At 34.0% G+C, this 16,392-nt stretch overlaps 1 protein-coding gene across 2 annotated transcripts in view; it reads left to right on the top strand.

Annotated features, from left to right (window-relative positions):
• The window catches only part of LOC110859046 (prolyl 4-hydroxylase subunit alpha-2), a 35,386-nt gene that overhangs the window by 17,419 nt on the left and 1,575 nt on the right, over positions 1-16,392 (top strand). For both annotated transcript variants that reach the window (XM_035859209.1, XM_022107908.2), the window contains exons 2-9: positions 193-449; positions 1,123-1,244; positions 3,105-3,323; positions 7,412-7,615; positions 7,994-8,274; positions 8,965-9,103; positions 9,665-9,730; positions 9,964-10,129. In XM_035859209.1, coding sequence (XP_035715102.1) covers positions 193-449; positions 1,123-1,244; positions 3,105-3,323; positions 7,412-7,615; positions 7,994-8,274; positions 8,965-9,103; positions 9,665-9,730; positions 9,964-10,129 — 1,454 coding nt within the window. The remainder of the gene's footprint in view (positions 1-192; positions 450-1,122; positions 1,245-3,104; positions 3,324-7,411; positions 7,616-7,993; positions 8,275-8,964; positions 9,104-9,664; positions 9,731-9,963; positions 10,130-16,392) is intronic.

Raw genomic sequence — 16,392 nt, forward strand, 5'->3', positions numbered from 1 at the left:
AATCTGGGTTTTCCATCAATTTTGTGATTTTCCAACTTTGTTTGGCATAAAATTTAAACAATTTTTAACAACATTTTAATTCATCACATTGATTTTATTATTTTACGATATTTTTTGCAGTGTATGTATTCGAGCCAAAAGTAAAAAAAAAAACAGAATTTCCTAAAAATAATCGACTTTCGAAATTTCCAGATATTTGCAAGAATACGAATCCAGCCTGGTTTCCCCTCAGATGGAAAAGAATTACCCACAACTGCACAAATCCATCCGGAAGTCGAGGGCGCGTCACTGGGACAAAAAACGCGTCCCAACCTTCCAGGAACACGCGGAATTGACAGATTTGCAACGATACACGGTCAGCAATCCGATCGCCGCGTTCAGAATAATTCGCAGAATTGGCAAACAATTGGTCGAACTTTTAATGGATTTTGAAACGGAAATTGAAACAGGTTTAAAAAATTTGATTTTTCTGGTTTGCGACGAAGTAAAACCGAACTCTATGAAAAATTTACCTAAATATTTATGTGCATACTAAATTGATTTTTAACGGAAATTGAAGCAGGCAAACATCATAAAATTTGGAAAATTTTTCCTAAAGTTTTCGATTAATTTGATTTGTCACATTTGCGAAAAAGAAATATGAAAATATGGAATTATGAAATTTTAAATTTTTTGTACAAATCTTATGAAAGATTTCCTAAACTATCGACTAAACCGATTTTTTTCTTACGGAAATTGAAACTGGTTAATTCCTTACGAGATTAATTGATAATTGTATTTGTATACTTTCAAAAGGGTAAAAAAACTTGAGGCAAAACTATAAATTCGTAAAATTTCCAAATTGTAAAACTTCCGAGCCGATATTTGACCAAATGTGTTAAATAATTTCTCTAAAATTACGAAAATCAGATTTGTTTCGAATTGGGACAGGAATTGGAAGTATTGAATTCTTTGCGACAATAATTTCTAACATATTAAAAATAGGTTAAGCAGCCTAAAAAAATAATGCAAATTATTAGGTAAAATTATTTGAAACATTTGGGAAACTTATTAATTAATTAAAGTCTTATTTTTTTAAATGTTTTTTATAGGATAAATTAACGAAATTTGAATATTCCCCAGATTTCGTGACCTTGATGGATGACATGTTTGACAAGATAAGAATTCCGAATTCGGAAGATGTCGATGGGGCGGTGGACGGGATTCTCCGAATTCAGTCGACCTACGGAATCTCCATCGACCAGGTAATTAAATCCAATTTTTACTCGTATTAGTCCGTCTGTCACTTCAAGTTTTTGCAAACCTTGTATAACCCCGTAAAATTTTTATGCAAATTCATACCTGTTCACTTTCATTCATGTGACTGATTATGATAGAGGAAGAAAATGAATTTCCCGTAATTCGAATGAAAATGAGTGAGATATTCCATGATTTCAGATGAATGACTGTGAATGAAAGGATTTCTGACTCATTTCATTTTTCACCCCATGCTTAATACATGGGGCGAAGTAAGAAATGAAGTTTGATGATGTGAAATGAAATAAGTTTGAAAGCAGTGAGTGTGAATGAAAATCTTCAGTCAAAAACCGGGATGACTGAACTTTGAATGAGAAACGTTTTTTTGAACAGGTACATATGTGCAAATTTTGAATTTGAAATGGACGTAATTTAAGTATAAAAGGGAAATACATGCTCAAAACACATGCTCAAATTTTTGAAATATAATTTTTTTAAATTCATCTTCAACCGAACAACAATTCAAAAAGAATCTTCCAAGTTCCTGAATTTGTATTCATTTTAATCTGCCTGTCACGTCAAGTTTTCGCAATAAAAAATGTAAACACGTTGTTTAAATTAAAAATAAAAAGTTAAAGCACGATTTCTGAATTAGTATTTTTAAAAATTAATTTAACCTTTTACCTCATCCATTATTCAACCTTTAAAGTTATTTAAAATAAATTAACATTTTTTTTAATTTCGTTTTACGGCGGTGAAAAATAGCTAACAAGATTTTGCAGTTTATAATTTTTGTTTATCACTCTTAATAATCCCGTAAAGTCACGCAGGTAATGAATTCTCGGTAATAAATTTGGTAATAATATTTTACCAAGTAGTAAAATTTGTTACCATGATGCTAAAACTTTATTACCAAGCTATTACCACACGGTACAACTTATCATTACCACTTTGGAAGAGTCATATACTTGTGCTTTTCGGTAACAGATTATTTACATTGTAACGAAAGTTTGCAGTATAATTTGTTAGCAAATTTTAACCAATTTATATCAAGTAACTTGTCAGCTGCATCGTAAATTTATCTGTGGAAATTTGCAATTTTACAAAATTCGCACATTTTAAAAAGTTTGATTATGTAAATTTGATTATGAAAAGTTTAAAAATGTGTCTTCCCCTAATTAATCGGTATGGTAGCTTGCTACACTCAAAATAAGGTAGTAATGAATCATTACCATGCGGAATGACTATGTGGCTCTACCACGTCGATTACGATTTGTCGTAGAAATGGTAATAATAAGTTCAGGGAAATTCAAATTCATTACCAAATATTAAGGAAGTGAATACCATTATTTATTAAATTTGAATTTCCCTGAACTTATTATTACCATTTCTACGACAAATCGTAATCGACGTGGTAGAGCCACATAGTCATTCCGCATGGTAATGATTCATTACTACCTTATTTTGAGTGTAGGTGCCTCGTAAAATTATAACTATCCGTAACTTAACAAAGTTTACAAAATTAAACGTGAATATTTGTCCCCTATTTGATCTCTAGTTAATTTAGCTCCCTTATAAATTTATAAAAATTTGTAACTTAAAAAAATTCACACAGTTTACAAAGTTTAACGTGCATATTATTTCGTCTAATTGATTTATAATTGTTTTAGCTGGCCAGTAAGTACACAGCAATTTGTAGAGTTTACAAAGTTTTCAAAAATTGAAATGTCAAAGTTTGACGTGAATATTTTTTGCCCCGAATTGCTTTCCCGTTTTGCAAGATATCTCACAAGTTTATACCAATTTGTAATTTAATAAAATTTACACACTTTACAAAGTTTAGCGTGAATATTATTTTTTCCCTCTAGTTTGTCTCTGGCAACTTTGGCGTCCCCGGAGTCGGCCTGACCTCCGCGTTCGACCAGCATTACGTTGGCGTCAAGGCGTTGGCGATGGGTTTTTATGCCGTCGGCCTCCAATGGTTGGACACCGCGAGGAAAACCCTTCTCCAAAATTATGACCCCGCCGACGAGACCTCACTCACACTAAATATGGCCGAAGAAGTCCTCTTAACCACTGTGCCAAAGGTATTTCAAAATATTTTGACACCTTTTTTATCCCTTTTTTCCAAACCCAGCCCTTTTGCATACCTGTTCGAAAAATATTTATTCATTCAAACTTCATAAACGGTGTTACAAAATATTTTGACACCTTTTTTACTCACATTTCTTTTCGTGCTTCGAGTGCAACTACCCCGTGTAAAAAATAACGGGATAATCAGCATACTTTTGTGTTTAGAATTGTCAAAAAATGTAAAACAAATTAGAATTAAAACCTTTAAAGTAAAAAGGCCTATGGTTTTTTAGAAACTTAAGAAAGAAATATAGGGAAAAAATTGATTTTGCTACAAATCGACCAGGGTTCGGAAAAACCCAGGGTTTTAATCAAAAAGTAACGACCCAGGGGTTTTAATGGGTTTTAATGGGTTTTTTTGGGTTTTAATGGGTTTTATTGGGTTTTATGGGTTTTATTGGGTTTTATTAGGCTTTACATAAGTAATACACTGAACAAGAAATTTTCACAACATTGCGATCCAATTCTAGTTATATGCAAATCCTCGTGGTCCAAGTTAGAATTTGTATCCGTTGTGAAGGGATCCTATTTAACTGATCATAGTTTAATACTTATGCGACCATAAGTATTACCTTTTTACGGAATACTTCCTCTCATTATAATGAAATCCAAGTTGTTTAAATGTTTTTTAAAATTTATTGTTTCAAAGAGTGTTTCAAAACGATCTTAATGTGCAGTATCAATTCTGGAAAGAATCAAGTACTTATGAACAACGGAATTGAACCGAATCACGTATTATGGTCGAAAGTATAATAAGTGCTTTTTACAGATATACATCTTTTGCTCATCATAAAGTATTTCGCTGTCCACAAGTACTCGATTTTTCCAGAGGTGATAATTAAGATCGCTTTGAAATTTTAAATTTTAAAAAACTTTGCAAATTTAAACAAAATACTATAATATTTTTTTTAATTGATTCGTACCAGTGAAATAGTGTATTGACTCGATACTATCGAGAAAAGAAGAAGTATTTGGGAAAAACGTATTAATTATGGTCGCAAAAAGTATTAAATTATGTATGACCAGTTACACATTCTCCTTTCCGAAATTAATTTTTTGTATCACTTGAAACCTATGGTGGTAAGGGGAGGTATGCATTTGCTGATTTATTCCTGGTTTTCAAAACTTATGGTACTAATAAACTAAACTGTTTAGCTGCCGTCAAATACCTTCGTCTAACGTATAACAGATGTGCTCAACTTTTAGAATATAGTTATAATCTAAAACACAGTTAAAACCCATTAAAACCCTAATAAAACCCATTAATACCCAAATAAAACCCATTAAAACCCAAATAAAACCCATTTAACATGGTAAAACCCGTTGGGTTTTATTCATTAACAACCCATTAAAACCCATTAAAACCAAAAAAACCCAACCCATTAAAACCCTGGGTCGGAATACCCTGAAATCGAGGGAAAGGAAACCTTGACCCGTTTTAATAAAAATATAGTTATTAATTTGTTACAATATTTAAAATAAAAATTCCTACAATCTAAAAGTACAAACAAATAGTTTTGCAGATTTCTATCGTAAAATCACATAGAAAATTTTAGCATAGTTTTATCTGTTTCCTGAAAAATAGGAATAGTCATAAAAGCAAAATAAAAATCGTCAAAAAATCGAATGAATTTTAAGAAATGCGACACATCCATATTTTTTAAAAGACATATTGACAAACAATGTTTTTTTTTAATTAGCATCCCCACATTTATGTATTTAGAATTTTCAAAAAGTTTAGAAGTGAAGCCTTCCAAGCTAATTAATAAAGCAAAAAATTTACCAAAATATTAATGTGCAAGATCCTAACGTCGAAATAAATTACAGGGAAATATTATTTGTAAACTACATATCTTCTACATATCTATCAGATTTGATAACCTGGTTTACCAAGTAAATAAAGTTCATAAATAACAAATTACACCTCTTGATTGAAAAGTCAATTATTAGAAAGCCGCAAAAGTAGTAGACCTATTTCACTCCAAACTACAGATCTGTTTTTTAATTACAAATCTACTCACAATGCGATTGTGTAAAGTGTAACCCTCCGATTTGGTTGAAATTTTGAAATTACGTGATCCATGTCAATACAACCCACGTTTCTTGAGGCAGTTTGTGCGATGGTCAAAATTTGCCAAATTATTTGAGGAAAAAGTGAAAAAAATATGCAATTTTTTTTCACGGGAAGAGAATGAAAGTTGAGTTTGCTTCCTCCGCCTGCTAAAAATCGCCCATTTTTAAACTTTGACTTCAAATATTTTGGCAAATTCTGACCATCGCACAAACTGCCTGAAGAAACGTTGGTTGTGTTGACATGGACCACATAATTTCAAAATTTCAACCAAATCGGAGGGTTACACTTCAAACCATCGCATTGTGTGTCCAAATTTTTGGTGAAAACAGAAATCACAATTCGCGAATAAATCATGGGGTGTGAAAATTACAGAAATCATTGTCCTTTATCTAATGAAATCGTGCCAAATTAATTTTTGCACAAATATTGTTTCGTCTGCAAAATGTTGCGTCGTTTGCTTTACATTAAAACAAAAATTTGCCTAATTTTGCAAAATGTATTGCGGTGCATGGAAGTAAACGGGACAGAATTTCTACGCGCCAAAATCACGTGCCCACTTGATTAACATTGGAGGCGGGCTGAAATTCAAATCAAATCTGTCCCGTTTACTTCGAGAATTCACAATAGCACATCAGAGGTTCCGAATCTAATAGTATGAAATTCTCAGATGACAAAATAAATTTCATTCCTATGAACCATACCTTTTCACTTTCATTCATGTGAATGATTATGATGGTGAATGGAAATGAATTTCCTGTGATTTGAATGAAAATGAGTGAAAAAGTCAGTCATTTCAAATGAGTGACTGTGAATGAAAGAATTTTCATTCCTTTCATTTATCACCCTATGCCTAATACATACATGGGGCGAAATAAGAAATGAAGTTAGATGAAGTGAAATGAAATTAATTTGAACAAAAATGACTGAGTGTGAATGAAAATCTTCAGTCAGAAATCGGGATGAATGAATTTTGAATGAAAAAACTTTGTTTGCACAGGTATGATATTAACGCCAAATTATAAAATAAAGATAAATTATTGCATCAAAATACTAATAATAGGTTATTCGTTCTTGTTGCTGGCTTTTTAGCAAGCTCAAAGTAAGATTTCAAGAGAGATTTCGTCTCACATCGTTAAAACATTTACAAAATACACCCTCCAAAATTTTTGACATAATTGTTACCGGCGGAGATACTATGCAATTCTATTCTACCACGTGGTAACACTAATAAATTGTCTTTTGATGGTAAGAAATTTCCTCCGGTATCGGTAATATTTGTATTACCTGAGCGTTGACATTCGGGGCTGAGCAGGATTTAGCCTCTGTATATATGTTACCCTTCGGTGATAAATTGTTACCCAAGCGGTAGAATTGCTTAGTACCTCCGCCGGTGACAATATCATCAAAAAATTATTGAGAGTGTGTATTCATTTTTTAAGAAAAATATGTAAGAGATTTATTATTTTCTAAATAATATATAGCGGAAATATTTCTAAATACACTGTTAAAAATAGGGTTACGATTATAACCAAAAAGTAAATGCATGTGACTCTACCGCCGTGGTTTTATAAATTTGTCATCGAGTGGTTGCAATTGTCACCGACTAATTATGAAGCTTCACCGGCTTGGTATTAAATTGTCACCAGAGCTAATAAATTTATAACCAGTTGATGGCAAATTTATAACCACGGCGGTAGAGTCACATACGTTTCCTTTTTGGTTATAATCGTAACCCCATTTCTAAGAGTGTACTTGCATATGTTAATACCTAGAAATATGTGAAAATATGCATTAACTTATTTTAATTGTAAAAATATGTGAAATATGAAAATATTATTTAAGTATTCTGAAATTTCTGTTTTCAAAGGGTTGATCGTCATGAAACAAAAAATTTGGAAATAACCCCTCTCTGATCGCGTTAGCAGTAAAAATCGTGATAAAATTTCTATTTTTTACAATTTTTTTTAGCACAACGAAGGGATGACATCGAAGGAAGATGCGATGAACAAATACGCCTATTTCTCACACCCTTTGAGCCCCAATGTTTCCACGTTAATCGTCCCGAGCCATAATTTGTATTATGTTCCGGACAACTTGGTCGTTGGGAGGGAAACCGAGAGTTTTATGGATGCCTGGAACTATCAGGCAATTTGCGGCGGGAAAAACCTTTTGGTGAGGGAATAGAAAAATTTATAAGAATTTCAACTTAAATTCTCCCCAAAGTTCAAAATATTTCGATTTAAATTATCCTTTAAGTTTAAAATATTTCAATTTAGATTCTCACAAAAATTAAAAATATTTCTATTTAAATTCACCCCAAAGTTCAAAATATTTTAGTCTAAATTCCTCCAAAATTCAAAATATTCCAATTTAAATTCGCCAAAAAATTCAAAATATTTCAATTTAAATTCACCCCGAAATTCAAAACATTTTAGTCTAAATTCCTCCAAAATTCAAAATATTTAAATTTAAATTCCCCAAAAAATTCAAAATATTTCAATTTTAATGCCCCCCCCTCCAAAAAAATGCACAATATTTCGCTCCTTACAGCCTCTCGAAATTCGTCGCCAGCTCTTCTGCTACTACAAATCCGACACTCCTCTCACCTTCCTGTCCCCCGTGGGGGTCGAGGTGCACTCAATTAAACCAAAAATCCTCCAATTTTACGACATTGTTCGAAACACCACGATCCACCATATTTTAACTCGAAATGCCGCCACGCTTTCCCGCGGCCGAGTTTTAGGCTCGCGTGACGACAGAGATGTGAAGAGTGACGTGAGAACTTCCCAAGTCACGTGGCTTTACGACGAACCCACAGATGAGAAAGTTAAGTACGTTAATTTTTAATATTTTAGATGCAACAGAAAATTCGTTGTGGAATATTGCAAAATTTTATGTGCAAAATTTAATATGCGAATTTTGCAAAATACTAATGATAATGCTAGATTGAACTTCGAAGCTTATTTCGAGTTACTTAAATGCAATTTTTAAATAAGCCGTCTTAACGTATACAAAATTTTTGTTTAATTTGAATTTGCAAAAAGTTAATTGTGTTAATTAAAAAGACCTTTACTAAAATTAAGAAAATGGCTTAAAATAATTACAAAAATGCAATCTTCGACTTGCAAATTTTAACTTTCGCGAATTGCGTACAATACTGTTGATAAAACGAGATTAGCTTCCAAGCTTATTTAGCAAACTGTCTAAACGTGTACGAAATTTTTCTTTAATTTGAAAATCATAAATTAAGAATTTGTAAAATTTACGAACTTTGCGACGCTAACAAACTCGCAAGAAACTTTCTATGTCCTTGGACCCTATCTAAAAGTTAAGAAATTAGTTTTGAAATATTTTCAAAATTGCAACCTTTGGCGTCAAACCTTTTCAAAATTTTATTTTAAATTTTATTTTCTCAAATTTTAGGAATACAATTTTTGGCAGGCTTTGCAAATTTTAAAGTTAATCCAATTTTATGCTACAAATTATTGATTAATTCGATCAATTAAATTCCATTTTGTTAGGAGAATCCCTGCAATAATTGGAGATCTGACGGGATTGAACGCCCAGGCGGGATCCAACGCGGAGGAATTGCAACTTTCCAGCTATGGCGCAATCGGGGGACATTACCAACAACATTTTGACCTCCTGTTTAACGAGGCGGTTAGAAAAAACAAATTTACATATTGGACCCTGAAAAAAATACGTCACCGATTTGAAACACGTTCTGGGGTCATAAACAGAGGGCGGATATGTATTTATTTTCAGTTTTTTTTAAATTTGTTGACCTCCGACGATCGAACTTTGTCTCTTAACTTTTATAGGTTACGAAAATTTTAAAATATTTTTACATAATTTCCAGGTTTTAAGACATAAACATGTCCGGTATTATCTGAAAAACATTTAAATCTTTTTCATACCTAACAAAAAATCATATATTTTGTAAATATTTCAACGATATAAGACACTTTTTCTTGCTAATTGGACCCATAAACTCAAGAGTATGAATTTCAAAAGTACGAATTTTTTAAAAATTCTACATATATACGTGACATATATGTTTCACAAATTTTTCTTAAATACATATCCGCCCTCTGTTCAATTTATGGCATGGAGATCATTTCAGTGGTCAAAATAAAATACCCTTCAAATCGATCCATCTACATATTTGCAGAGTTCCCCAAATTAATAAATTTTTACAAAAATATTTTTTTTTAATTTCAGCATCTGCCATTTATCCCAGAAAAAGAATTAATTCGGGGCGACAGAATTGCAACGGTCATGTTTTACGTAAGAATTTCCACTGTAAAAAATTTGGTAACAACTTTTTTGTGACTACAGACCGGTAAAAAACTTGTCATTTCAAAATAGTGATTGCTAATTTTATTATCAACTAATGAAATGAAATTTAACGGAACAAAGGTTTTACCAAATCGATACCATTTGAGTTTCCGTATAGCCTGGAATTTCAAATTTATTACCGAGTTTGAAATTTATTTATGAAGAAAATACGGTTTCCTTAGTTCTCCAACGTGACGATGGGTGGCGGGACAGCGTTTCCTCGCGTCGGCGTGGCTACTCCGGCGGTCCGAGGATCGGCCGCATTTTGGTATAACCTCAAGAGAAATGGGCAGCCTGACCCGTTATCGTTGCATGGCGGATGTCCCGTCGGTCAGGGGATCAAATGGGGTAAGTATTTTTATCAATTTTGATCAAAATTTGAACAAACCTGTTCGCCATCATTCATTATGACTAATTATGATGGTGAATGAAAACGAATTTCCTGTGATTTGAATGAAAATGAGTGAAAGATTCAGTCATATCAGATGAATGACTGTTAATGAAAGGATTTCTCACTTATTTCATCTTCACCCTATGTTTAATACATGGGCGAAGTAAGAAATGAAGTCAGATGAAGTGAAGTGAAATGAAATGAGTTTGAAAGCAAATGACTGAATGTGAATGAAGTCTTCAGTCAGAAACCGGGACGACTGAACTTTGAATGAAAAAAAGTTTTTCTGAACAGGCATGAATTTGAAAGAAATATGATTATTTTTACAAGTCTCTCATATTTTCCCTCAAAACTGATGTATCTAATATTCACTTTTGAACTGTTTACTCATAAAATTTTGGTTTCCAACGTTAAATAATTACAAACTTTAAAAACTACAGAGGAATCAAATTTGGTTTGTGCTTATTTTATCACTTTTGGTCAAAATATGAAAGAACAAATAAATTGTTTTGGAAATTTGGACAAGTTTATGAAATTTGATTCAATTTCTGATGATACTTAAGGACTGTTTATTCATAAAATTTTGCTTTCCAATGTTAAAAAATTACAAGTTAAAAAAACTATGACAGGTTTATTTTAAAATATGGACTGTACATAATTTATCAGTTTGTATGAATTTATCAATTTTATTTCAATTTAAAGGTCAATTTGTTATTCTTTAATTTGAACAAGTTTCCGAAGTTTCATTCCATTTACGATCTGATAATTACTTTAAGGATTGTTTATTCATAAAATTTTGTTTTCCAACGTAAAAGAATTACGAACCATAAAAAACTACAGCGTTAAATCGGGTTTATGCTTATTTTATCAATTTTGATTAAAATTTGAAAGACACTAATTATTTGTTTTCAAATTTGACAAGTTTCTGAAATTTGATTCCATTTTGGATCTGATAATTATATAGTTTAAGGACAGTTTATTCATAAAATTTTATTTTCCAACGTTAAACCTTTGGATAAATAGAGTATCAAATGGGATATACTCATAATGTATCGATTTTGATTAAAATTTAATAAAAAAAAACTATTATTTTTTCTAATTTGAACAAGTTTCTGAAATTTAGTTCTGGATCGAATCTGATAATTACTACATACAAGTACTCCTTTTTAATAAAATTTTGTTTCCAGCATTATTGAATTACAAGATTTTTATTAGACCGTCAAATTAGAGTTGTACACAATTTATCAATTTTGTGGGGTTTCTCGCCACGGTGGGCCATCAGGTGACGCCTAAATCCATGGCGACTGGAGAAAGTGGTCCCACACTCATGGCAAACTAAGGGCCCCGTGCTCCCGGATCCGGTGGGCGTTCAGTCGGTTCCGATACGCAAACTTTTCTCCACACGTGTCGCACGTGACCGCCTTGGATTTGGATGTCTCATGTTTCCCCTTCACGTGACGCCGCAGGTATTCGAGGAGCCGGAAGCTCCTCCCACAGAGGTGGCAGATGTGGCACATGTTGATCAGGGCTGCAGGCCATCTATCTTATAAGCTGGAAATGTTTGTTGGCAACGGAAGTGAAAGTAATTTGTCCGTGACGGAAGTGAAAGTGGAGTAAGTTAAGTTTTGAATGGCGCGAAAATTCAAAACAAATTAAAAATTCAAAAATTAGGAGTCAGATGTTAGTTATCTAGGAGCGGTTGTCTGATGGTGCTTATCTGAGAGTGGTTGTCTGATAGTGCTTATCTGGGAGAGGTTGTGTGATGGTGTTTATCTGGGAGTGGTTCTGTGATGGTGCTTATCTGGAAGTGGTTGTCTGATGGTGCTTATCTGGGAGTGGTTGTCTGATGGTGCTTATCTGGGAGTGGTTGTCTGATGGTGCTTATCTGGGAGTGGTTGTGTGATGGTGCTTATCTGGGAGTGGTTGTCTGATGGTGCTTATCTGCGAGTGGTTCTGTGATGGTGCTTATCTGGGAGTGGTTGTCTGATGGTGCTTATCTGGGAGCGGTTGTCTGATGGTGCTTATCTGGGAGCGGTTGTCTGATGGTGCTTATCTGGGAGTGGTTGTCTGATGGTGCTTATCTGGGAGTTGTTGTCTGATGGTGCTTATCTGGGAGTGGTTGTCTGATGGTGCTTATCTGGGAGTGGCTGTCTAATAGTAGCTATGCTGGGTGATTATTTCACTGCTAAGTGAAGTTGAAATTAGTTAGATTTGTCACTCCACTGCGGAGTGGAGTGGAAGTGGAGTGGGGGTCAGACGGAGTACTCGAAATTTGTCACTCCACTGCGGAGTGGAGTGGAAGTGGAGTGGGAGTCAGACACGAGTACTCAGAATTTTTCACTCCACTGCGGAGTGGAGTGGAAGTGGAGTGGGAGTCAGACACGAGTACTCAGAATTTTTCACTCCACTGCGGAGTGGAGTGGAAGTGGAGTGGGAGTCAGACACGAGTACTCAGAATTTTTCACTCCACTGCGGAGCGGAGTGGAAGTGGAGTTGGAGTCAGACACGAGTACTCAGAATTTTTCACTCCACTGCGGAGTGGAGTGGAAGTGGAGTGGGAGTCAGACACGAGTACTCAGAATTTTTCACTCCACTGCGGAGTGGAGTGGAAGTGGAGTGGGAGTCAGACACGAGTACTCAGAATTTTTCACTCCACTGCGGAGTGGAGTGGGAGTGGAGTGGGAGTCAGACACGAGTACTCAGAATTTTTCACTCCACTGCGGAGTGGAGTGGGAGTGGAGTGGGAGCGAGTCGCGAGCAAACAAAAGTTGTCACTCTACTGCGGAGTGGAGTGGAGTAGGAAAGAGCCATGAGCATACAAAAATTGTCGGAGAAAGTTCGACTGAGGAGGACAACCCTTCACCGACAGAATCACAGATCTTGATGCCCTTTGGATATGTTGTAGTCCTAGGTGAGTATAGCAAAAGTGAAGAAGGATTTCATTCAATGGCCCCATTTGCGCCCGCCACACCCACTCAAAGGTGTGAAAAACACGAAAAATACCCTGTTTTCGTTCATTCAAAAAATCACCAAAAATCCAATTTTGATCGGATTTTCATAATTTAAGTGTGATCTTTGTGATTGTGTGTGTGTGTGATTTTTGTGATCCTAGATAGTTTCTTTATCATATCCAATAGCTAACTCAATTTTTTTGAAATTTTGATTTTTTCGAAGGCATACCCCTGGTCAGGAAATTTTCGAAAATACTCAAAAAATTAAAAAAATTGAGTTAGCTATTGGATATGATAAAGCAACTATCTAAGATCACAAAAACGCTTAAATTATGAAAATCCGATGAAAATAGGATTTTGGTGATTTTTTGAATGAACGAAAACAGGGTCTTTTCGTGTTTTTCACACCTTTGAGTGGGTGTGGCGGGCGCAAATGGGGCCATTGAATGAAATCCTTCTTCACTTTTGCTAGACTCACCTAGGACTACAACATATCCAAAGGGCATCGAAATCGGTGATTCTGTCGGTGAAGGGTTGTCCTCCTGAGGCCCATTTACCTAATTGAGTACGATACGGCATCGTAGTTCATAGTTTGAAGGCGGAGGTTTGGGGTTTTACTTTAATGCAATTGCATCTCCAATTTAATTTAAGAAACACCGCGAACGAAAAACACATAGGGAAATATTATGACGAAGGTGCTAGCCAGCCAGGATATTATTTACTTTACTACGACATGATACTATACTCAGTGAGTCGACATTGACCTCACTTCTACTTCACATCGCAGCGAAATGGTCAAGATAACCATAACCTTTAATGTGCTACCGCCGTTGGCCTGGCTGTCTCTATTAATGAGTAGTCTGGTCACCCCACATACAGATAGTACATACAATAACATAACTACCATCATTTTTTGAAATTAATTTGTTTTTATTTTCGCGCCATTCGAAACTTGACTTTCTTTACTCTCGCTTTCGTTGCGGAAAATTTGCTTTTAATTCCGTTGCTAACAGACATTACCAGCTCATAATTTTCGCTCGCCCGGCGGGAGACGGGCTTATACGCTAGTATATCAATAAATAAATAAAAAAAATATATAAATAATAAAATTTATCAATTTTAGTTAAAATTTGAAAGAAAATGTTTTTTTAAAAAAATTGGACAAGTTTCTGAATTTGATTTTTGGCTTGCTTGAATCTGATAATTACTTTATTTATTCTTTCTCCTTAAAATTTTTTTTGATAGGATTCTGTGATATTTTCAGAAACTAGGGGACCAAATGGGGTATACTATGTTAAAATTTTCAAAAATCGTATTTTTTAAAAGTTTGACAATTTTCTGAAATTTACGCTCGTTCCAGATCACTGATTCGAAATGTATCTAATTATTACGTTAAGTATTCTTTATTCCTTAAATTTCCGATTTCAACGTGAAAGATTTACAATTTTAATTTTATTTTCAATTCAATTTAATGGTCACAAATTTTTAAAAGCTTGAGCATCAAATCGATATTTACATTGATTGATTTATTGATACTAATCTTCCCTCGGGCCATGATCCCATTAAGATATAAACATTACAATTTTTATTCCATTACAAAGCAGAGATTGAGTAAGGGGTGGCAGATCTTCCAGTCTGTTGATTTTTAAATTCTGGCACTCCCAACACAATTAAATTTCTGCTGCGCCTCTCTCCTGCTAAAGCTTTAATAGCAATTTTAACACCTCTCAATTGTAATTCGTGATTTCTTCCCAGCTCACCAATATCTTTGGTGAGCTGGTCAAAACGTTCGTCAAATTTCTTGCACAACATATCTAACTTTGATGCGAGCTGTTCCATTTCGCCAAATTCTTGTTCAATCTGGTCCTTTAAAGTTCTCCCTTTTTTAGCACACTTTGTAGTGTTGGAGACAAGTCAGAGTGGGTGGATGAACTACTTGTGCTTGCTCTTGGTCTTTTTCCGTCCCCCTCTTTTGTGACAACTCCGTATGCACTTCTTGGTGTAATTGATGGTGAAAAAGTGTCTCTATTATCACTTTGTTGTGGTGGAGTACGTACTGTTTTTCCACTTTTGTTAAACCAAAAAGACGTGTGAGAAAGTGTAATGAGCGGAGCTGACAAGGGACACTCACGACCTGTCGTTTGAGTCCAGGGTACCCACTATGTTTTTTAGAATCTACTAGGACCCCAGATGAAGGATTCATTCATATTTCCGTGTAAAACTCATATTTGGCGTCGTCCCGTGGCGCCAAAGTCGCCGAATTTGAATGTTTTTATTTTTGAAACCGCCATAACTTTTGAAATCCTGGACGGATTTCCAAAATTTTTGGCAAAAATCATGACAAGGAGTTCAACTTTCTTATCCCATGAAATTTTTTCCAAAATTATCGCTTTTAACTTTTCGCAAAATTTTGTAATTTTCTTAGAAATGGGGGTTCGTTGAAAAAATGCTAGAAATATTTCAAAAATTATAAATTTTTTATTTTTATTTTTTTGTCAAAAATTTCGACTTTTGTGATCATTTTAAGCATAAAATTTTGAAAATCCGACATAAACTGCAAAAGTTATGACGGTTTGAAGTTGGTCGAAAATGAAAATTTTTAAGTTTGGCGCCACGGCACAACGCCAAATATGAGTTTTACACGGAAATATGAATGCATCCTTCATCTGGGGTCCTAGTAGATTCTAAAAAACATGGTGGGTACCCTGGACTCAAACGACAGGTCGTGAGTGTCCCTTGTCAGTCGGACTCGATGCTTCTCTGTTGGCTGCCACCACCAGACTCTGCGATATTTACATAATTTATTAATTATGGTTGGAATTTAAAGGATTTTTTTCTTAAATTGGGTTCCTGAAATTTCTGAAGTTTCTGAAATTTACCGTTCATTTTCAATCTCAAAATTACTTTAAATACTCTTTATGTTCATAAAGTATTATTTTCCAACCTTAAAGAATTACCATCTTCTTAAAAACTAGAGGCTCAAATGTGGTACACAATTTGTCAATCTGTTATAAGATTTTGAAAAACTTGTTTTTTAAATTTTGACAATTTTCTGAAATCCATTTTTTCAATAAACTGTATCTAATTACTACTTTAGACATTCTTTATTCTTAAAATTTTCGTTTTCGACGTTAAAGATTTACTTTTAAAAATTAGAATATGCTTTACGTATTTTACTCTTCAAAAGGGTTAAAATACTTTATTTTGGATAGTAATTTTCGTACACAGGGTTTTAAATTTCCAAAAATTAGACTAACAAATTTTATCTA

The sequence above is a fragment of the Folsomia candida genome, unplaced genomic scaffold (genome assembly GCF_002217175.1).
Source record: "Folsomia candida strain VU population unplaced genomic scaffold, ASM221717v1 Fcan01_Sc024, whole genome shotgun sequence".
NCBI classification, from domain to species: domain Eukaryota; kingdom Metazoa; phylum Arthropoda; class Collembola; order Entomobryomorpha; family Isotomidae; genus Folsomia; species Folsomia candida.